The sequence below is a fragment of the Brachyistius frenatus genome, unplaced genomic scaffold (genome assembly GCF_029030835.1).
Source record: "Brachyistius frenatus isolate BFR_SWC_R1_liver_20210118 unplaced genomic scaffold, ASM2903083v1 Contig_49, whole genome shotgun sequence".
NCBI lineage: Eukaryota > Metazoa > Chordata > Actinopteri > Embiotocidae > Brachyistius > Brachyistius frenatus.
This window is the reverse complement of record NW_027210648.1, coordinates 2205495-2227305: the sequence shown is the minus strand read 5'-3', so window position 1 is coordinate 2227305 and position 21811 is coordinate 2205495. Positions and strand designations below refer to the sequence as shown.

General features: G+C 45.2%; 4 protein-coding genes across 6 annotated transcripts in view; 2 read left to right on the top strand and 2 right to left on the bottom strand.

Moving 5' to 3' along the window:
- The window catches only part of tmem131 (transmembrane protein 131), a 32942-nt gene extending 27456 nt beyond the window's left edge, over nt 1–5486 (top strand). Inside the window, exons 31-41 of the mRNA XM_069704081.1 lie at nt 859–1298; nt 1385–1569; nt 1662–1792; nt 1878–1996; nt 2079–2231; nt 2315–2465; nt 3730–3845; nt 3938–4019; nt 4104–4207; nt 4320–4471; nt 4564–5486. Of these exons, the coding sequence (XP_069560182.1) occupies nt 859–1298; nt 1385–1569; nt 1662–1792; nt 1878–1996; nt 2079–2231; nt 2315–2465; nt 3730–3845; nt 3938–4019; nt 4104–4207; nt 4320–4471; nt 4564–4830 (1900 nt within the window). The 3' untranslated portion in view covers nt 4831–5486. The remainder of the gene's footprint in view (nt 1–858; nt 1299–1384; nt 1570–1661; nt 1793–1877; nt 1997–2078; nt 2232–2314; nt 2466–3729; nt 3846–3937; nt 4020–4103; nt 4208–4319; nt 4472–4563) is intronic.
- A 1075-nt stretch (nt 5487–6561) lies between these two features.
- Nucleotides 6562–9998, bottom strand: LOC138624139 (inosine-uridine preferring nucleoside hydrolase). Its single transcript, XM_069704100.1, has 6 exons — nt 9926–9998; nt 8717–8905; nt 7902–8084; nt 7710–7821; nt 7480–7616; nt 6562–7399 (listed from the first exon to the last, which is right to left on the bottom strand). Exons 2-6 carry the CDS (start codon nt 8897–8899, stop codon nt 7034–7036), a joined length of 981 nt encoding a protein of 326 aa, XP_069560201.1. The 5' UTR covers nt 8900–8905; nt 9926–9998; the 3' UTR covers nt 6562–7033.
- Nucleotides 9772–16926, top strand: LOC138624134 (basic immunoglobulin-like variable motif-containing protein). 3 transcript variants are annotated; one of them, XM_069704089.1, is made up of 10 exons: nt 9772–10104; nt 10530–11086; nt 11231–11360; nt 12578–12673; nt 13110–13214; nt 13295–13389; nt 13460–13592; nt 13933–14016; nt 14094–14190; nt 14275–16926. In XM_069704089.1, the coding sequence occupies exons 2-10, from the start codon at nt 10600–10602 to the stop codon at nt 14575–14577; spliced, it is 1530 nt and encodes a 509-aa protein (XP_069560190.1). In that variant the 5' UTR covers nt 9772–10104; nt 10530–10599; the 3' UTR covers nt 14578–16926. The 3 variants fall into 3 exon arrangements, with proteins under 3 accessions (XP_069560190.1, XP_069560189.1, XP_069560191.1); XM_069704088.1 differs by lacking the exon at nt 9772–10104 and adding an exon at nt 10145–10169; XM_069704090.1 differs by lacking the exon at nt 9772–10104 and having other exon boundaries at nt 10208–11086; nt 14275–14581; nt 15516–16926.
- On the bottom strand, nt 16870–21434 carry LOC138624140 (uncharacterized). The gene is made up of 8 exons (XM_069704101.1): nt 21185–21434; nt 19926–19993; nt 19431–19588; nt 19217–19320; nt 18864–19025; nt 18564–18769; nt 17170–17249; nt 16870–17091 (listed from the first exon to the last, which is right to left on the bottom strand). The coding sequence occupies exons 1-8, from the start codon at nt 21287–21289 to the stop codon at nt 16997–16999; spliced, it is 978 nt and encodes a 325-aa protein (XP_069560202.1). The 5' UTR covers nt 21290–21434; the 3' UTR covers nt 16870–16996.
- Nucleotides 21435–21811: the final 377 nt, after the last annotated feature.

Below are 21811 nucleotides of genomic sequence, written 5' to 3'. Positions count from 1 at the left end.
TAACCACTCGTTGAACCTTATTGCTGACCGGTCAGACTGTTGCCATATTTACTCTCCGGCAGACTGAGGGAGAGAGAGCAAAGCAAAAGTTTATAGTAACACTTTTTATCAGACAGATTTCAATTTGCATTCTGGCTTATATTGAGAGGAATTTCACAATGAAATGAAAAAGTGTTTTTCCTTTAGCTGTCTTCAGGCCTTCAGCCAACTGTTTTTATATCCAATCAGTCTGTCAGTCACTTTCTTGATTAACTGATAAATAATTTGGTCTAGAAAACAAAACGACAGCGAGAAGAGTCCGAGAAGAGGTCTTCCAATATCAGACTATCTGAAAACCCAAAGATATTCACTTTACTGTCAATTAAGACAACAAAAAGAAGCACATCCTAAAACTGAAAATCAGGATCCATCAAATCTTTATAATTATTTATTATTATTAATTAAATTATTTATAGTTATGCTTAAAAATAACTTCAGCGTTTAATAATTATCTCAATACTTTTATTTTTTTTTATCACTCACTTAATTGTGTCAGCCCTGAGTCGAAAGGGTTTGTGTGTGGAATATTGAAATACAACTTCACAACAAGATATGAGACCGTGTAAAGCAACAGTAATCAACTTCTTTTGTTGCTTTCCTCCTGTGGAGTCCACCGTGCGTCAGTCTGATCAGTCCAATGTGACAAGAAACATATTTCGGTCAAAAATGAAAGAGATTGTCACTGACAAAATGCTACAAAGGAGCTGAGCAGTTTTCTTTACAGCGATATCAGCTAATAAAGTAACGAAAGAGTCCAAAGGAAGCTGGTTTAAGTGGCAGAAAAGGTGTAACTGACGAGATGTCTCTGTCATCTTGCAGGTTGAACGACTACAGCGACTCCTCCCAGAGCTCCAGAGGACTGTACGCGTCCAGCAACGGAGCCGCGCGGGTCGGAGGCCGACAGGGAAACAGCCGTAGTTTATCAGACTCAGACAACCAAGATAAGAGGTCCAGGATCGGCTTCAGCCGCCCATCTATGCAAGCTACTTCCTCCCAGCTGACCAAAGGAAGTTCGACCTCAGGCCAAGACGGCCTCCCCGCTGCCTGCCAGCTGACCAACCGGAAAAATCGGAGCACCAAACAGCTGGACCTCCAGAGTCCAAGTTTAGCCGGGTCATCGTTGCCTTCCAGAGGCCTCTGCCCTGAGGACCCAGACTACGCCAACCTGATAGGAGCCATGGACAACGACCTGGACCGTCCAGACTCACTCGGTGCCGAAGCCCTACAGGAGCAGAGCGCTCAGTCCGTACAAAGCAAAGGTACCCACTTCTGTTTAAATCAGAGGACGGTAGAAAGACTCGGTGGTCCTTTACAGGTGTTGACTGTGTGATAATACTGTTTGCAGTGTTGGAATCCAAAGGGAAGCTGCGTGGTAAAACAAAAGCCCAGAGGAAGAAGGAGGACAAAGACAAAAAATCACCAGTAAAGACTCAGGGAGACGAGCTCAAAGATAACCTGGCCGACAACGACGACAGCTCCTCCACCACCACAGAGACCTCCAATCCAGACGTGGAGACGAGCATGAAAGAGGTACAAAGCTGATGTGCAGCTCACCTCATCCTCTGCTGTTTATCAGCCATCTTTTCATTCTATCTACTAAAAATATTCCTCAATTCTTCCAGGAACCAGTAAAAAAGAAAGGAAGGACAGTTACTGCCGTGAAGGTGAAAGAAGAAACTTCAAGTTTCCTCATCAAACCCAAAACCAAGAAACAAGGAGCCATAAAGAAAGAGAGTCCTGCAGAAAAATCCAGGTTTGAACTTTAAACTGAAAGTAACAACAACTCTAATTTAGTCTGTTTTGCTCTTCACTTGTTGACAAATGTTTATTGCTCTCAGTTCTCTGGAGCTGCCATATGTAACACCACTGGAGAACAAACAACGGAAGAGCTTCACATCCAAAGCTCTGCACCCGCTCACCAACATCCCAAAGACGAGGCCGCCGCAGAAACAGAGATGTGAGTTTCTTCACTTGAATGTCGGCGTGTTGCGATTCGCATCAACACCGGATGTGTTGGTGACGTGCTTGTTTCTCAACAGTAGATGGGAAGATGGAGGACGGGCGGCCCTCCCTGTTGGCCAAGCTGTTGTCCGGCAGCTCCGTGCCAGAGCTGGGCCACAGCAGCAGCTCTGAGGGCGAGAAGGAGTTCGCCGCTCCGGAGTGGGACGTCCCTCTTTCCAAAAACAGCATCCGTAAGTCTCAAACCTGAAACCGTCAATTTCACCGTTTGATTTCAACCAGCGATTGACGAGAGCTGCTTTTCTCCTGCATGCAGAAGCAGATAGTCTCCAGCAGATCTCCCTCCAGACAATAAATGCAGATCCTTTCCTGAAGAGATCCGTCACAGCCGGGGCCTGCTCCCCTCCACCGACCTCCCCCAGCTTACTGTCCCGAGGCACATACAGCAGCGTGCTCAACAGTAACAGGTATCCACTCGTTCAAAGGAAGAAACCCAGACTTCACCCTCTCAGTTTAAAACATGATACACGTCTATTTGCACTGTTAGGCACCGAGCTGGAGGTTTTTTTTTTTTAACAATAATAATAAGTATCAGAAGTTCATGCCCTATAAAAGAAGTAAATAAAAGAACTACTCTTTTACTACCATTATAACTTGGTGTATAGTAGCAGGGTTCTTGGTGGAGAAGGGGTGGTGGTGGTCGTCGTGTAGCACGTGTGATCTTGTGGCTTTGAGCAAAGTTAATGCTGCCAAAGTTTGGAGTCACAGGTCATACTAGTTTAAATATAAAACGTGCAGAGCTGGGGTGGTGGTGTGAGTATCGAGGGGAGTAGTTGTGGGACGCCAGGATTTCTGTGGATTCCCTCAGGAGGTGCCGACTTGATGACCAAAGTGAGATCCTGCACACTCTCACCGTGTTGCTCAGGCTTTGCATGAGCACAGTATTAGCCTCTCATCCTGTGGATCCATGAGGTGTTTTGTTGGGTGAAGGCAGGTGGGAATATTGAGTCACTGTTATTCTGCATTAATATGAAACTTTGTGTGTTCGTTAAAACAAACAAAACTGAACTGACTGAACAAAACTAGTCCAACAAACTGAACACAAAACAGGACAATTAGTCTTTCAGTTTAAATATTTCACCAAAAAACAAAATTACTCCTGAAGAAATTAACCAAATCTCTAAACAAGAAAGCCCATATGTGTCATGATGTGGCAGCACGGTAGTCTGTTTGGCCACTTCCTGCTTTTAGCAGCTCCGGTTCAGGGGAAATATCGAGTACCCTGTTTATTAAAGTAGTTTTAGATTTGATTTCCTATGAACAAAAAAAACTTGACGACTGCCGATGATCTCCGTGGTCTTCGCAGATGTCATCGTGGACGCTGCCTTACGCCGGTTCACTGGTCACAGAACATTTTCAGTAGTCGCCGGTGATGTTTGGTGACTTGTGGTGTTCCTCAAGGCTCCGTCCTGGGCCCCCTGCTGTTCTCTGGACTTGCTTCTAGTCGGTCACAATTGCCTGTAAACACCGTCAGTACCGTTGTCATGTGGAAGATGATTTGCTGAACATTTAGTCGTGTGAAAACGAGTGAAGAAAGTTACCTGCCATTTGCTGCCCAGTCGTGCTTCTTCTTCACTGAAGAGCCCAAACATGAAAGTTTACTGTTGGCTGCTGGCTTATTTATCTTCATTTTGCCAAAGTCAAGCGTGCACATAAACTGTATGTTTACAGTGAGGTGAACCAGAAGAAGGCCCCAGGGAACAAACTGTCTGCAGCCACTCCTCTCCCAGGCAAGAACGGGAACCCCACCTTTGCTGCTGTAGCAGCTGGTTATGACAAAAGCCCAGGTGATTATCTAACAACGAAGTAATGACTGACACCAAACATCGTTCTTTGGGTGGTTTGTTTACAAGAGGACGCTCTCTCCTGTTCCCGTCAGGCGGTTCCGGGCCAGGAAAAACTGACGGCCAAGGAAAGATTCTGCCGCACATGACATCAGTGGAGAGCGACAGCTCGGACAGGTAACGGGAGAAAAAGACCACACGGACATCCGGACAGGACATAAAGACACCAAACCTCACTGAATGTTCGTTTTCTTCTTCCAGCTCTGGATTATGGAGCCCGATCGACACAGCCAGCAGCCCTCACTACCACTCTGCCAACTCCTTCTCTGCTTTCGGGCCCAACAATTCCTTCAACCTGTCGGGAGGTAACCGACGTGGTTCACCAGCTGGTTACGAGCGATCAGAAGAATGCGGAGTGACCGGTCCGACAGTTTACCGTTCACCACCTTACAACTCAAGTATGTCTGTTTGTTTTAGTTTTCAGCGGAATGAACATCCCGAAGTCGTCTGAGCCTCAGCAGATCTGGCCCGAGTTCACCACGGTTCCCTCCTCCATCTGGGACATCCCGAGCAGTGACCCTCTGCACTCCTGGCCCAGCAGCTCCAGCTCGCCCACCGCCCCGACTGCAGTAAGACCCGCTGCCTGCTGTCGACGGAGCTCTCGGATCCTCCTGCTCGTCATGACACGCTACTCTTTTTTTTGTCGTTTTTCTTTTCTTAGTCACTCCTGGGAAACGCCCGCAACCCGTGGTCTGCAACCACACCCTTCGGCAGCTCCATCTGGTCAACGAGCGCAGATTCAGCCCTGCACCCTTTCTCTCCGACAACTAACTCGACGGCTCTGCCCGATCTGGTCAACAGTCCCGCCCCGTCGCCGCCGGCCCCCACCGAGATGAGTCGCACCTACAACCCGTGGAGCATGTGGCGCCCCACCCTGAGCAGGCGCAGCTCCGAGCCGTGGCCCAGCTCCTCCGACAACGGCAACTAAACGGCGTCGGGAGAAGGAGAGCTCTGTTCGTCCAATCAAGTTCTTTTCCAATCAGAGAACCCGTTCTGGTACCGGGACTGTTGGCTCGCCCGGCGCTGCAGGTTACCGACCCTGCATTTAGTTCTCTGCAGCTTTTTATTCATGGGGGCAGAAATGCTAACTTTTATTTGGATTTGTTTTAACAAGCGCCCCCTAAATCCAACATGTTGATAGCATGGTTTATGCTGATGCCAGTGCAGACAGTTTACTGTTCTAGAAATGCTGCGTTCCCGCTCACAGTTTGGCACATGGTGCAGAATCTCTAAAGTTCAGTATTATTGTTGGAGCAGACATTGTATTTGAAGACATGTGTCTTGTTTTTAATATCATCTTGGTTCTGATTGGTTGATATTCAAAGTCGTTTTAAACATTTACATTGGAATCTTTGCACTCGGCTTTTATTTGGGCTCTTTCATCGTCTGAAATGGATTTCTTTTTTTTAAAAACACCAAACAGCCCAAAAAGCTTCGAGAACGTTCATGTTTCTGCCCCACAAACATCAAAGCCTTCAGTGAGAGTAAATTGGTCAAGTGATCAAAGATTATTTAAGTTTGAGGTTTGTATTGTACATCACCTCAATTTGTCAGCAAATTTAAATAAAGGATTTCAGCAGAATATTTTTTGAGTTGTGGGATTTTATTCCAGGGCCAAAAAAATTATATTCATTTATAAATTTTTTTTAATCAATTCAAATACGTTCTTTTTGTTTAGCACCTTTCATACAGTCATACATCTCAAAGTGCTTCACAGAGAACTCTTCACTCTCGATCTGCCTCGTTGTGCTTTGGACACAACTGATCCAGTTTCCACTGTTTTGGTGAGAAACCTTGAGTATCGTCAGGTCAGTACTTTACATGTGATATCTGACCTGGAAATAGTGCAGAATCTTAAACATGAATTTTTCTTTTGCCTGGTGGATCCTCTTCATTTGGCCGGCTGTTTATTATTGATTTTGGGGTCACACAGACCTTCAATGCAGCCTCTGACAAATGGGTTGTGATAAATGCGCACGCTGCGTCTGCAGACAGATACGGAGTGCAGTTACCCTCTGATCCCTTTCATCAGTGACACTGACTTCATGAAGTATTTGAGTCTTCCAGCAGCTAACAGACATTTAACCTCGATGCTTTTCTCCCACCGTACTGATAAGATGCACTTTTTAGCCTCTCTTCAATCATTTGGAAGAACAGAATACAGTGATTTCTGTCCCCAGGATCTTCTGGTCCGCCAGAGCTGATTTTCAAACACAATTTGCTGTAAGTGATAGAAATATTTCAGTCTTCTGTCCTCTCAGGAGGTTTATTGGGAGTTTTAGATCAGCAGCAGCGATGAGAACCGATTGTTGTCCTGCTCTCGAGCTGCGATTGGACGGTTGATTGTTCTTCCTGTCGTCATAGATGAAGCCTTTCTTTTTCTAAACAACATACCTCCCTCCTCTTCTTCATGAAAACGACTGACCGCTTTTAGCAGGTTGCTGCTGCTCTCTGCTGGATGACGACACAACACACCTCCGTCTCTTCACCTGTCCGCCGTGTTGTACTTTGACTTGAGAGTGGCATAAAACTCACAATGCAAAACAATGGAGGCTATTCAGAGGAGGAAATAACCTTTTTACACGTGTTCTTCATTCATTCACGACACCAGAAACAAACATACAGGAACTGTATTCACCAAGCTGATATTGCAGTTCCATTTATTGCTTGCAGCCGTTTTATTTTAAGGGATTTAAATCTTGTCGACCACGTTTCGCTGACGGTGCAAATTTAATACACAAAAGTGCCTCTTTGGTCTTTTTGAAATAATCCACTTTATTTCCTTCAAGAAACGGATGCAGCTCAGTAATCTTCAGTATATGATGATTCAGACATTAGAAAAGTGAGCTCTCTAGTCACTAGCATTGCCAGCAACTGTTGGCTCGTCATTATGCAACCTGTTTTACAAAACCTTCAGTAAGTTATGATATTTAATTTTGATCTCGACAGTGTCAGATGTGAGGTGGTGTTCTCATCAGTCCCATGAAGAACAGATGTTTCACGACTAGGTGTGGACGTTCGGTCATAACGTTGAAGTACTCGGACGTCAACATGAATCTAACATAAACGTGTTCTGTTGAGTTTACAGGTGTTGAAGCAGGAGTTCATGTTGAACTCCAGAACACACCTCGTTACTTGTTCCGGGGTTGTCTGAGCGACTCCGTCAGCAGCCGGCCGAACTTGGTGACGTCACATTTCGTCAGAACGAACACGCTGTGGCTCTTCTTCAGCACGCTCGTGCGATCCAGAACCATCATGCCGCGAGCGATGGAGCCCCGCAGCTCCACGCGGACCGGACACTCGATGCTCTCCGTCACCACGCTGCCATCCACGCAGGCCGCCATGGCGTAGGCGTCGTAGGAGACGAAGCCAGGTTCAAAGTACACGTCTCTCTTGTTCAGCATGGCCTCCTTGGAGTAGGCCCAGCACTCGGAGGTTATCGTCTTCATGAGGCGAGCGGCGGGAGCGTCCTGACCCAGCAGCTCCTCGAAGAACTCCTGAAACCAGCGGTGTCACATTGAAGCGGGACGCTCGTCGTGCATCCCCATGAAGTCCTCCACGTGTGTGTGCATCTTACCCACGTCAGTGAATTCCTGCAGGCGTATTCCCACGACGCGATGTAGGTGGTGCAGAGGAACTCTTCCAGAACAACGTAGGCCGACTCTGGATCTGTTGCGAAGTTAAACTCTGCACACAGAGTCATGTTTCCTTTTCCTGCAAAGACAGCCGCCTGTTATTCAAAGCTTCGCCTCTCGGATTTAAAAAAACAAACAAACACTTTTTAATCAGTTGCCGGTGTTACTGTACCTTCCATGTTGCCGCCCATTATGTACAGATCTCTGAGCTTTTGGGGAAAACTCGGATCCAGTCTGACGGCCAGAGCCAGGTTAGTGAGCGGGCCGAGGGCCACCAGGGAGACCTGTGGAAAGCAGGTTTTAGGCTCAATCCCGATGGGAAATGGGCCACGCGTTACAGACAGACGCCGGGGAGGCCCCTCACCTCACTCTGGTTCTCAGACACCAGTCTGATCATCGCATTGACTGCGTGCTCTCTCTGGATTTTCTCCTCCCACTGTGGATCTTTGTCCTGGAAGACGTCCCCGAGTCCATCGCTTCCGAAGTGGTCACTGACCACGTTGTCAGCTCCGACCAGCGGACCTGCAGCACCTCGAAACACGGGAATCTGCCCGGGAATAGTTCTGCTGTTCACCACAGATTTTGTTGACAGACATGCAGTAAAGTGAAAGACACGTATTACAGGAGCTCTGCTTGCACGGCACTGAAGTAGAAACCCTGCTGGTCGTGTTTCCTTTTTTAAATGTTTGGTGTAAATAATCACGTGACCGCAGCTGTTCACCGACGTGAGGAGGAAGTCATCGCAGATCCACAACGAGATTAGTTACAAACAGAAAAGATCGTCGATCAAAGTGCCCGGTACTGATGTATTGTTTTTACCCACAATGCAACAGTGCCGTTCAGAGACCGTCTGACTCGTTGCGCTCTGCCTTTAATCTTCAGTGTGGCCCTGTGGCATTGTGGGTAAGTCATCTGACATCACAGGGTGGTGTTATAGTTGGATTTCTCATTTTCTCAATAAAAACTTTTTAACAAAGTGCAGATTTTTTTTACTTTTGTCATTACCACTTTATATTATGATTATTATTTTTTTAAGTTTCATGTTTGTTTGTTTATTGTGTTGTTTTTTCTCCCTTCATTCTCTTTCTGTGTTGAAAAGTCGACCTCTTGTCCAGCCGCCTTTATAACCGACTGCTGTGAGTTCGTGCCTCTGCTCGTGTGCGGCGTCGGTGAACGTACCGCCTCGCGCTCGCAGACGGAGAGAACCCTCAGAACGTTCTGACACACGTTCTCCACCGCCGCGTTCCCGAACACGCAGGTGATGCCCAGGATCTCCACGTCGGGCGCCGCCAGGGCCATCATGATGGCCTGGGCGTCGTCGATGCCGCAGTCGGTGTCGATGACCACCAGCTTCTTGCCCATGGTCTTCTGTAGAATTCAGATTCTGTTTTTAAATCGCTGTCAAATAATTCATTAAGTCTCACAAAGGTTTTTCTTTCCCCAAAAACAATGAACTCCAGACTTCTTGACTAATATATAACCTTCCTGTAACATCACCCGGATAATATTATGCAGATCTCCCTTTTTTTGCCACTAAAACACCTCCGACCCGTCGAGACACGGACTCTACGGGACCACTGGAGGTGAACGGTGGCACCAGGCGGCAAGACATCAGCAGCAGATCCTTTTAGTCCCTGAAGATGTCAGGTGCCTCCGTGGAAAGGTTTCCCAGCAGAACATTACTCGGAGCATCTTTCTGCCTCCACCGGCTCGATTTCTTCTCGTAGCGCATCCCGCTGCCGTCTGGGCCTCCAGGTGATTGACAGACACATATGATGTCAAAGGAAACGAGATCCGTGAGACCGGGCCGCCGTGGTCCACTTCTGACTCTCGCATGTCCACTGCAGGCTCTTTCAGCGGTGGACAGGAGACAGGAGACAGCGTGGACAGCTTTTGGTGACTCTTCTGTGACATCATCTCCGTGACCCCGTGACCCCGTGACCAGGAGCTGCTCCTCAACACAACCTTCAGCATCCAGTCAAAGATTAAAACAGCAGACTCACTTCGACCTGCAAACTCTCGTTGGTGGGTAGTTTTTAATTTACATTATAAATCATAAAAAGTCGAGCTGACAGTGATCGTTGATGTTTTTCCATGTTGAAGTCGAGCTGACAGTGAACAGGAGCACTCACCTCTCTGGGACGTTTCTCCTCTGGTCAAACTGTTGGATCATTTCCGGTTTGTTGTCACGCGCCAAGCCACAGATACGTAAACTTTTACTACATTTCCCACAGAGCAATATAATACACGTTTCGATCATTAAAATAATATTCTTATTTGAAATAATCGCCCACGTGGGATGTTTATGTTACTAACGGGGTGTAATTATAGTTGTGTTTGATTTGGTCCCCCCCCTGTTTCTACTTAGAATGGTACAGTCCAGCAAACCTGCACAGGAAGAGGATAACGGGTCAGGAGGACGTTACGTCTCGTGATTGTTTCCGTCCAATGTCCACATCCCCGAGGCCGATGAGCGCCCGGCTCCGGTTGTACGTGACGAGCTCGACGGTGTCCCCGCTCCCCGCTCCGGGCGGTCCTCAGACGGAGCTCATGGGCCGACGACAGAAGTAACGGGCGCGTCCGAACCGGAGCGCCGCGCGCGCAGGTAGCTGCGTTCACGTGGACTTCACAGGCGAACCGGTTCACGGGTGAACCGGTTCACGGGTGAACCGTTTCACGGGCGAACCGGTTCACGGGCGAACCGGTTCACGGGCGAACCGGTTCACGGGCGAACCAATTCACGGGTGAACCGTTTCACGTCGACCTGCCTGTCGACACGACGACGAGGCTCCACGGGGGGTTTTTGTTCCAAATATAAAGTTGACCAATCAGATCGCCGGGTCGGAACTACTTGTTGTGTGATGGTGTTTGTGGGCTGCTGTCGCAGGAGGTGTCTTCTGTCACTCAGGGTCATCACGAGGGGTCTCTGCTCCTCCATCTCCTCTTCATGTCTCTGAGGTGGTTCTTAAAAATCACGTCCTCTCATCCACAGAAAAGACAGCCGCCTCCTCTTCATCATCATCATCATCATCATCATCACCACCACATCCGTCCCGTGATCGATGCCGAACACGTCACAAGGTCAAGGAGCAAACCCGTCCGGGCCAGCGGAGCCGGCGAGGCCGCAGAGGCCCGCCGATGGGGAGGCGGCGCACGGCCTGCTCGGCTCCATCGCCCGGGACGCCGTGAGAGCGAGGCGGGCTTCCAGCGCCGAGCTGCACCTGCCCTGGACCTGCCCGGTCACGCACTCCCGGGAGAAGTTCTACACGGTCTGCCCCGACTACGCCCTTATCAACCAGGCTGCGTCCGTGTACTGTCCCCCGAACTCGGCCGGGGACGTTGTCCCGAGCGAGCGGGACGACGGGCCCCTGTATGTGAAGCCCAAACCCTCGGGGGCCTTCTGCGCCGGTGAAACCGGAGATGCCCGTGTGGGATCAGACGGGGGCTGTGACATGGAGGAAGTGCCCTCCGGCCACGCCGAGCCGATACTGGCCTGGGAGATCGACACAACAGACTTCAATGCTATTTTTACCAGAAAAATAAGAACGAGTAAGAAACCGCTTTAAGCCTTTCATGTTAGTTAATACACTCGAAAAGTTGATGTGAAGAAACGGTTTGATCGTTCACCTGCTCTGTAACTGTGGAATAATTTAAATCCTGTTGTAGCCTCCGCTGACTAATGCTGTGTTTCAGGCAATGGGAAGAAATGCAGCACCAAGAAGATGAAATCATCAGATCGACCCGGCCGGAATCTGCAAGACGTCCCTTCTCATGCCTCGCTGGAGGACATCAAACAGAGAAAAGTGCTCGACCTCAGGAGATGGTAACGTTATATTTAGTGCTTCAGCTGTTTTAAAGAGGAGCACAGTGAAGTGAGCTGCCGTTCAGACTGTGATCGACCTCATCGGGGCGGAAACAGGCTTTTAAATCCCCCCGAGGTCCTCCCCTGAAGCAGTTTATTATAAGGTCTCCCTCTCTGGCGGACTGATTAACACACTCTGCTCCTTCTGCCGTCTGGAGACCATCAGCACACAGACGGGACATTTATAAAGACGGGATAAACATACAAATTATAATATTGTAAAGGCATAAAAAACACAACATTTTAAATGTTTTATTTGCATTCTTCAGAACCAGAAGAAGATGTTTTCTCAATAGTTTTATATCTATTTTTGTATCTTCTCTGGAGCTCTACCAAGACCAGACAGTTGAGTGTCTGTGTCTTTAAAGGTGCATTGATATCAGTGACCCTCTCTTCTGATTGGCTGACTCTTCTGTGACACGCCTGGGCCGACCTCAGGTCTCCGTGATGAAATGATCGGTCTGTGTTTACTTCCACATAAAAGGCGCTGACACTGACAGTATTTATGAAGCACCTAGACCTGCTTTAAGATCAAAAATGTTATTGAAATATGAATTCATACAATATGGGACCTTTAAATCTATAAACAAATAGATAAACATACAAATTTGAATGCAATTCTCTTCTTGAGCGTGAGCTCCCGGCAGCTTTAAAAAAAGAAACAAAAAAAAAAAAAAAATCAGGATTCTACATGAATCATTTCAAAAGTTGATTTTCAAGTCTGACTGAAAGTAAACAGAAATTAGCAGCCTGTAAAAGCTATTTTGCGAACTGTATGAGGAATCTTAGTCGTTGCCGACCTAATCACCCTCCACATTCATCTTTTATGCCGGCTCAGGTTTGTTGCCCTGATATCTGCTGTTTTATGCAACTCTTTAGTTCCTGAATCTCTACAACGGAAGTGCAGAGTTTGCATTAAAGCAAAGCAACATTACTGCAAAATACACCATCTTAAATTCAACCAGAATAATCCTTTCTTTTAAAAACTGGATAGTCTTAGAAAAGTAAATTTGATAAAAAGACCTGGTGAGGTTGAAACTGGTCAGCAGAGTAACTGTCCGACTCATAAAAGGCTTTTAAAAGAAGTCCTCTCCTTGCTCGGCTTATCGGTTGTCTTTTCTGTGATCCAGTCATTTATTCTCTGGATTTGTACATTACTTGGATGCTTTTTCTTCCAGGTACTGCATCAGTCGGCCCCAGTACAAGACTTCCTGTGGAATCTCCTCATTGGTTTCCTGCTGGAACTTCTTATACAGCACTGTGGGTGCAGGCAGGTGAGCAGCACGTCCTGTCCTCTGTCCGGTTTTATGGAAAAAATGTAGCTCCTGAGACGCCAAGATGATCTCTACCAGTGTAATATTTTGTTTTGGTTAATCGGAAGTTGTTTTTATTACATTTTATTGAAAGAGAAATACAACAACAAAGAATTACAAACAATCACAAACACAAAAAGAGACAAATCAAAAAGTAAAACTAAATAAAGAACAAAAACGTCCAATAACCAAATAGATCTTGACATAAGAAAGGCAGTTATTGGTTACAATCTCAAGCTGGGCTTCAGTAAATGGCCACAATTACAGATATGATGTATCAGATCATCAATACCTTGCCTGGTTTAGGTTGCTACCCATTAAATCTGCCCCGTTGTTCTTTAACGACCTCCCCGGCATGCGGTCGTTCCCTAATGAGTGTATGTGTTTGTATTGCTAGTCTTCCACCCATCTCTCAGGAGGAGGCTCTGCATATTCTGGGCTTCCAGCCGCCTTTTGAAGAAATCAAGTTCGGTCCCTTCACTGGCAATGCCACGCTGATGCGGTACGAACATCTGCTGCTTCAGCTCTTTTACAACGTCAGGAAACGTACGCAGGTCTGTAACCAGTGCATCTCTCTCACAGGTGGTTCAGACAAATCAACGACACCTTCAGAGTGCGAGGCTGCTCCTATATTCTGTACAAACCACACGGGAAACACAAGACGGCCGGAGAAACAGGTGAGTGCCTCAAACTGAGCTCTCATGAAGAGAAAGGACAACAGTGATTAGCTCTTCCTCCTGTTTCCAGCTGAAGGAGCGCTGATGAAGCTGACAGAGGGGCTGAAGGACGATTCCATGGCCTACATCTACCACTGTCAGAACCACTACTTCTGCCCAGTGGGCTTTGAAGCCACGCCCCTCAGAGCAGCAAAGGCTTACAGGTCAGTCACAGCACTGGATGTAGAGAAGTTGTTTAGTCTTTGAAATGTTAGAAATGAAAGACAAAATACTTACCCAGCTTCTCCGAGTCAAATATGATGTTTGCTCCTCTTGTTTTGTTCAGTAACTTTCTAAACAGCAAAACCTTTCAGTTTAAAACCATGTAAATGGAGAAAAGCAGGAACTCATTACATTGAAGTGAATGTTTGCCAGTTTTTTTTTTTTGTTTTTTTTTTTTACTATATTTGCTTGAAAACTTTTGACATATTTAATTAGTTGATCATTTCTGATCTTGTCTCAGGATTTCACAAACTGATTAGTATGATTGTCTTTCACGTGAAGGGGTCCTCTTCCCACAAATGAAATGGAGTACTGGATCTTAATCGGTGAACCGAGTAGGAAACATCCAGCTATTCACTGTAAAAAGTAAGTCGCTGTTCAGTTTTTGCGGCATGTCATCCTTCAGTGCTTTTGAGCTGCTGAACAGGAACTTGTCTCTGCAGATGGCTCGACATTGTGACCGACCTCAACACACAAAACCCAGAGTACCTGGACATCCGCCACACAGAGAGAGGCATTCAGCGCCGCAAAACCAAAAAGGTTCCCGTCCTCGCGTCTGACATTTGAAACGTTGTTTTTTATAAACCAAACTTTATAAACTAAAAGATGTTTCCTGGTTCGCAGGTCGGCGGCAACCTTCACTGCATCATGGCCTTCCAGAGGGTGAACTGGCAGAAGCTCGGCCCCTGGGCACTCAACCTGGAGAACCTGCGGCACGACTTCCACCACTCCAGCACGGAGCACGCCCACGGCAGCGTCACGGAGGACGCCGAGGAGAGGACGACGCCCAAGCGGCTGGCCCACCTGGAACGCTCACACAGCATGGGGAGTCAGAAAGACAGCAGCTGGAAGCGCCAGTCCAACACCGCAGAGTACCGACAGAGGAGCGCCGCAGACTGCGACCTCAAAGAGGACGTCACAGACTGAGAAGGTTCGTGGGGACAACGTATAACACACTACAGTACAGAAGGGATGCATCTTAGAGGAAAAAGTCTGGAGGTTTTCTGCAGTTTAAAGTAAACGAATGCCATAAACAGTTTCTTTAAACCTGTAAAAACAGGTCCAAATACATGCTTTAATTTTTGTAAAAGACTAAATCATCTCCTAAAACGGTTTGGAAGCGTAGTTATAGCAAATGTTTCTGTAGGAGCATTTGTTCGGGACTACTTTCAGCTGCGGATGAGCACAGATTTGGTGCTGAGAGCATTGATACCAACAGGCTGATTGTTGAGGATTCAGTCAAAGCTTTTAGACATCAATGGAGCTCTATGGCACAGATGAATAAGATATATCAGGCTTTTGATACACATACAGTCGTCGTTGTTGTTTCGTTGTTGACAGTCACAAAATAATATGAATATTTCAGACTGTCACATGTTGATTCAGCTCATTTTTGAGTCCATTATAGAGCTTTGAAGCAAATATTATCTCAAGTGTTTCTCAGTTAGTGTTGTTGACGGTTCCTTGTTGACCTCATAAGACCTTAGAAGAAGTCGTTTCTTTCCCCGACTCTTCTGTCCGTTAGCAGCATCTGCAAACAATACACCAACAACTGCTTTAAATCATTACCAAGGCAGCTATGTAAGTGAGCCACATTCAGTTACTGTGCTGTGTAGCAGTGTGTGCAGCTTTAAAGGACAGATGCATAATTTTTCCAGTTAACATTGCAAAAGGTTCACAAAACTTGAAGGTAGACGTTCTCATTGCGGATCACCAGCTTGATTTCTTGTTGGATATCTTCTTCTGCTTAAATTCTTAACAAAGCCTGGACTTTTTCATCGGTCCGTCTGTAACAGAATTTCTTCTGCACCTCCATATTGTTGTGTCGAAGCACAAAAAACAAATATGACATAAACTTGTTGCAGGTTTTTTGATGGTTGTAAAGTGCCAGAGGACTTCAATCAAAAACATTCAAGTTCTGAAAGGAAATGAAAGTTTCTGTTGTTTTGGAAAATACTTTTATCCTGACCAGCGACTTTTTTGGAGATATAACAATCGCTATGGAAGATGTAGACTTTGGTTTTTCTAATTGAAATGCTGTTAGAGGAGCCGAGTTCCTCAAAAGGCTCTTTTGTTTGCTGTAATTGTTCCTCCTTTTCCCTCTGGATCCAAATAAAAGTGTCCCCTCATCAGTTTCAGTGTAAGAAATGGGAGACAAAATCCTAAATCCTCATTCTGTGTAAAAAATACATTCCAAAGTTTGTCTGAAGCTGATATGAAGTTTGAGTAGTTTGAATCAAGAGGATATATTCCAAAGTTTCAGACTTTTTTTTCGGACAAACTTCTCTCTTTTTGCAGCTGAGAAAGTAAAAGTTGTCTTCAGGGGAAATTTGTTCTAAAACGACTGCAGCTTTGAAAACCATCCTCTTGATTCATCTCACTGCAGTCTCATGTTGGCTTTGATTAAAACTGTGGAATGCAGTTTTTCACCTGCGGAAGATTGTGGATTTTGTTCCACATCACTTACACTATTACAGCAAGCAAAACCATTTTCACATGTACACCTGACAATAGTTTTATCTGTTGGGAACTGTATTTTTAACATGGGAGCACACTGCTGTCACTACTGTCTAAAACATTAGTTGCAAAGTATGTCATCTCAAACATGAACGCTCTTTAGCTTTAAAAACTGAATTGAAACATGAGACTCATTAGAAGTGTTTCTATTATTCTGTCCACCCCTGTATGTAAACCCAAAGAGGAAAATGAGGTGTTCGCACTTGTTCCAGCCACACACACAATTATTTTAATTCCAGTTCTGTCACATCATTTCACTGAGTGCTAACACACACACACACACACACACACACACACGCAAACACACACGAACACGAACACACACACTCGCTATAAATCCAGTTCAGAGACGCCGTCCGTCCGTCCGTCCCTCACTGCACAGGTGCAGTACGTGGGCTTGCTTTGCGCCTGGCGTTCAGTGGTTCGTTCAGTGGAAATGCCGTCCAGTCGTGTTGTGAAAGCAGCTGACGTTTTGTGTTTTGTGAAACCTCCAGTAAAACTGTAGATGATCTTTGTTTTCTTTTTTTCTTTCATACATATGGGAGCTCTAAAGTGAAGTCAAACATTCAACCACAAGAAGTGAAGACCGCATGGTTTGTTTTCATGTTTCTGTACAGACAAGCTCTTCTCAACACTTTTATTTGCACCTTTGTTGAGCCGTTTGTCTTTGACCCATCCTAGATGTAATTGTACTCTCAAGAGTTTGATGTAGTGGTTTATTTATTTATTGCTTTTACAATAAAATACCATTTTTTTTAATTTTTTTTAATATATAAACTCCTCCATCTTGTTTCCCTGGTCTTATACAGCGCTGTTCCACAGTCTTGTTTTAAGACGGTTCTGCCGAGGCTGCAGGCGTGCAGTCTCCTTTTAGCTCTCGTCTCAGCTGTGCGATGAGAGCCGGACCGATACGGCAGCATCCACCTAGAGGACAGAGAGATGCTCCTCAGAAGAGATACAGAAAACACAGGAGAAAAGAGGCAGCAGGTGGCCGTACTGTACCTATCAGAGCAGCACCCTGCTTCAGCCACGTGTGACTGAGTTCGGGTATCGTTGCCGATAATTTCTCTGATGTTTTCCACCTTTCGATGAAAAGGGGAAACGAGAGAAGAAAAAGTAGCAACACCGTATTGTAAAAATATTCCATTAAAAGGAAAAAAGCACAAAAGTATCTGCTAGAGAAATGTACTAAAAGCTAAAAAAACCAAACCAACGTATTATGCAGAATGGCTCCTATCAGAGTCCATTATTATTCATCCAGTATGGTATTGTGTCGTATTGTGAATGTAGTTTGGAGAGGTGGCGGCCATTGAGCGGCCCACCAGATCTGATGGAGAGAAATGATCCTTTCTTCGTTCATCAAACTCACCCTCCAGCCACACACATGCATACAATGTATTTAAAGTTAGTCTATAGACACTGAAATCAATGTAATGGATGAATTTACTGTTTAATGTATTTAAACATCTGATTTTTGTCAGTTTAACGACACCAAATCACACTAACTTCATTTGAGACTCGATCGGAGATGGCAGGTACCTGGACACTCCTAAGCTAGCTACTATTAGCAGAAGTTTTCTTCTCATTTACAATCAAATCCAGCTTCTGTCCAAATTATTGCTTGGAACAATAAACTAATATAATAAGATGTTGGTTTATGAAAATGGATTTTTTTTTTTTTTTTTTTTTCAATAACCGGTAACAACCAGGGTAAAATCTAAATTGTAAATTTGACTGTAGCTTTGATTGGATGTGGCCTTCTTTAGCTTTCTAGTTTTTTTTGTTTTTTTTTACCGAGACAAATATATTTACCTCGTGATTTACCTATGATTTTTTTTAAATGTATTTATTTTGTATTGACATTGTGTAGACACCAGTCGAGCACAGCCAGACCAACGTGCTGCGCCAGCGCTGAATGGTCATATCAACCTGTTAAAGGGATAAAAACATTGTATTTGTTTATATCAATGCTATGTCCAGGACGCAGCGTTGGTAACGTCAGGGAGGAACTTGTGGAACATTTGCATGAGGGGGAGGTGAGCCCTGACATTAAAATGGCTGAATGGCCTCAAAAGACTGAAAAAAAACAAGGAGGCAATCTTTCTTGCAGGATCCAAATCTTTGTCAAAACTTGTCGTTTTCAGTGTGAAGGCTGCTCATCTGATGTTATTGTTTCTCGTTGGGATGGAGATTTTGAAAAAGAAAGCAGAACAAGAGGAGTGTTTTGCAAGATGTAGTCGGCCAATGGCAGGTTTACACCAACTTTAAACATCCGGTGAGTCAGACTATATAAACGCCAAACAAACATCCTTCTGTGCAGTCATGTGTTCAAAGAAAGGCCGACACAAAATATCTCTCGATGAAAACACAGTTGGTTGCCTTGGCTACAGACTCACCCCCGCTCAGGGTTCCAGTCCTCTCCACTGTTGGGGTACACCACCCAGCTCATGTCTGGACTCTGCAGTGACGCTGCAGAGTCCAGCAGCGGCTCCACCACATCTGGAGGACAGCAGTTCACTCCCACGGCGAGCAGCTGAGTGGACCGTCTGGCGACCTGCACCGCCTCGGTGAACAGGCTGCCGTCTGATATGCACTTCCCATCCTGATGGTGTTATTTCTCAAAACGTGAGTGATTCTCTTTGTAAAGGCAGAGAAACGGACTGACACTAGACGTGCTGTTTACCCGTAGTGATTACCTTACAGGAGAAGGACAGCCAGGCTGTGGTGTTTGGGAACTCTCTCAGCAGCTCCACCACAGCCTCCGCCTCTTTGATGCTTGGGATTGTCTCAAAAGCAATGAGATCAGCTCCTGCTGCTGCCAAGCAGTCGATCTGCGGACGATGCCAAACTTTGAGCTCCTTGGAGAGATAAAAGAAACGGACTACTGGTTATCATTTAGTTCCACTGTAAATGAACCTACTGTGTCATTCTCTGCTGACATTACAGACAAGGTTAGATATAATAAACAAGTCAAAACACAAGTCACACCGTGTAACTGTGTTATAGTATGTATAGATATTGAACCAGCGAGCAGCTGAGAGACGCTCACTTCAACACTCATCTCCGCTGCATAAGCTCCAGTGTACTCCGAGCCGTCGCGCAGAAAGGCCCCGTATGGTCCGATAGAGCCTGCCACCAGGGGACGTTGGTGTCCTTGAAAGAGTCATAAACAAAACACAATGAAATCCGTCACAGTTTACAGAAACACAGCTCAGCTCGGCTTCAGAAAAAAAAAAAAATCAAAACGGCACATAGTTTTGTACCCGAGTCAAATCTCGTCACCGTCTCTTTGGCCAGATGGACTCCAGACATCAGCAGCTCTCTGGCGCGTTCAGCGCTCACGTCCAGGTGTCTGATGAATCCTGGGATACTTGCCTGGTACGTGACTGTTGCAATGATATCAGCACCGCTGAGGAGAAACCTGTAAAGATACAGCACCACCATGTTGTGAAGTAAAACACTTGTTTCTACTGGTTTTTTTATATATATATATATATATATATTTCTGTGCATTGAGGCTCAGCTGTTCAATCGATCAATTATCAATCTATCTAATCACAATATCCCAGAGCATCATAAGATGATGTCATTACATGACCAACAGTCCAAAACACCCAAAAACACCCACTTTACTGCCCTTTATTGAGAAGTTAAAACCAGAAATAGCTTGAAAAAGCACGTTTATGAAACATTACAGTTAATCAACCTCCTGCTGACCAAGTCATTTTTCTGAGTAATCTATGCAGGTCTCAACCTACCTGGAATGAGCATCTCTTATGGCCTGGGGGTTAGTATGCAAAAGCCTGGCACTCCACAAAGGATCTCCCTATAGGTAACACACACACACACACACACACACACACACACACACACACACTTCAGTCTAGCTTTTAACATTGGATGTGTTTGACAAGATATTTTGTATTCAAACAACCTTTGTGTTCATGTTTATTTGCACTGTTTAGGACATGTCCCTACAGATTATATACAGCAGAAGGTAAGAGTGATGAATGGGTCATCTGCACCCTCAGACAGGAACAGAAGGTCACAGTCTGTGAGCAGAGGCTCTACAGCGCCACCTAGTGGAGGTCATTATTAAGGTAATTTAACTACTTTGCTTAAATCATTGAACAACTGCATCAATTGCAAAAGTATGAAGGTCTTCCCCTCCTCCAGTGATGGAAGGCATGGTTGGATTACTAAATGGACAACCGGGCACAGGTCCAGGGGGCCCCATCGGCCAGTACCTCTTTTTGAAATGACTATTAAAAGTAAATTAAACAACTACAAAGAGACATAAAATAATACAAAGGAACACAACACAAACACAAACAGACACAACATAGCTCCAGAGACACTTCAGGGCTACAGAGGGATGTAAAGTGGCCACTAAGCGATGCAAATGTACGCGATTTATAACGAGATGCAAATCAACTACAAAGAAACACAAAATGAATTGATGACAAACAAACAATGTGTTATTGTCTTAGTCAATTCTGGTATATTTCCTCTTATTTAAGGGGGAGGGGCTGTGCCCAGGGTCCAATCATCCCATAATCTGTGGACACTACCTAATTATATTCACTGCACTTAAGTACAGTACTGAGCTACTTGTACTTAACTTGATAATGTCCAATTATGGAACTGTAGTTACTTTTGTTGTTACTTTTTAAATGAGGATTTAAAAAAAAAAAAAAACAATAAGATCAACATAAACAACAATAAGCTTAACAAACACACTCAAATAAAGTTGTTATTCAAGACGCTCAACTGTAAAGGAAGTTAAATTTAGATCAAGTCTCCAGGTTCATCTTGGGTATAAAGTGCATGATGATGGACCTTTGTATCAGAGATATAAAATAAACAGCCAGTTGTAAACAGCTGTGAAAGTGTAGTCCAGTTGCTGTGAAAGGACAATTTCACAGAGAAACCAGAACTGACTGGTAGAAGAGACCTTCTCAGTATTACTTCTACATCCTTTGATTATTGTGGTGTGTGTTTTTTGTAGATGTTTCACCTGCAGTTTGGCTCCTTGTGCTTCCAGCTCTGTTGCCAGTCCTCCATCCAGGATCAACGGCCCATTGTCATGTACGAACTGTCTGAGACGAGCAGAGGAGCCCATGAAGAAACCTTTTTATTTAAGACTTCCTGACGCCGCTGTTCATAATAACCGTATTTCAGTCGGGGAGATAGACGATGAACGCAGACTTGATTTAAAATACTGTAACCTGCAAACGTAACGACGTCAAATACTTCATGTCACTTTTATTTTTATTAGACTGTTCTTGTTCCGGGTTACGGGAAAGTCAAAAGATGCATTCAAGACCGTTCGAAAATCTGACAACTCGGCTGATTTGGAGCTCCGCAGTAGCACCGGGCCACCACAAGATGGCGAATCAGATCCAGAGGAGTGTTGTGCAATAACGTGGACCAACTCACGACTCAGTCAGTTATTGTGATTTTCTTCAGTTACATGTTGAATCATTATTTGAACAAAGCGAACAACACACCGGGGTAAAGGGTTTTTCAGATATACCGTCCCGGTGAATAATATTCACGGATGTATATTTAACCTACGTTGCACATCTAACGTGTATGACCACACTATTCTGTGGAGGATATCATTTACGTTACTTTTAAACCT

Coding starts and splice junctions, on each gene's coding strand:
- LOC138624140 (XM_069704101.1), bottom strand. CDS start 21,289: ATGGGCTCCTCTGCTCGTCTCAGACAGTTCGTACATGACAATGGGCCG. Junction 17,250..18,563: donor GACTGGAACCCTGAGCGGGG/GTGAGTCTGTAG, acceptor TTTCATCGAAAG/GTGGAAAACATCAGAGAAAT. Junction 17,092..17,169: donor GCAGGGTGCTGCTCTGATAG/GTACAGTACGGC, acceptor TCTGTCCTCTAG/GTGGATGCTGCCGTATCGGT.
- LOC138624134 (XM_069704089.1), top strand. CDS start 10,600: ATGCCGAACACGTCACAAGGTCAAGGAGCAAACCCGTCCGGGCCAGCG. Junction 12,674..13,109: donor AGCACTGTGGGTGCAGGCAG/GTGAGCAGCACG, acceptor TTGTATTGCTAG/TCTTCCACCCATCTCTCAGG. Junction 13,390..13,459: donor CAAGACGGCCGGAGAAACAG/GTGAGTGCCTCA, acceptor TCCTGTTTCCAG/CTGAAGGAGCGCTGATGAAG.
- LOC138624139 (XM_069704100.1), bottom strand. CDS start 8,899: ATGGGCAAGAAGCTGGTGGTCATCGACACCGACTGCGGCATCGACGAC. Junction 7,822..7,901: donor TGTCTGAGAACCAGAGTGAG/GTGAGGGGCCTC, acceptor TGCTTTCCACAG/GTCTCCCTGGTGGCCCTCGG. Junction 7,617..7,709: donor AATGGGCGGCAACATGGAAG/GTACAGTAACAC, acceptor CTGTCTTTGCAG/GAAAAGGAAACATGACTCTG.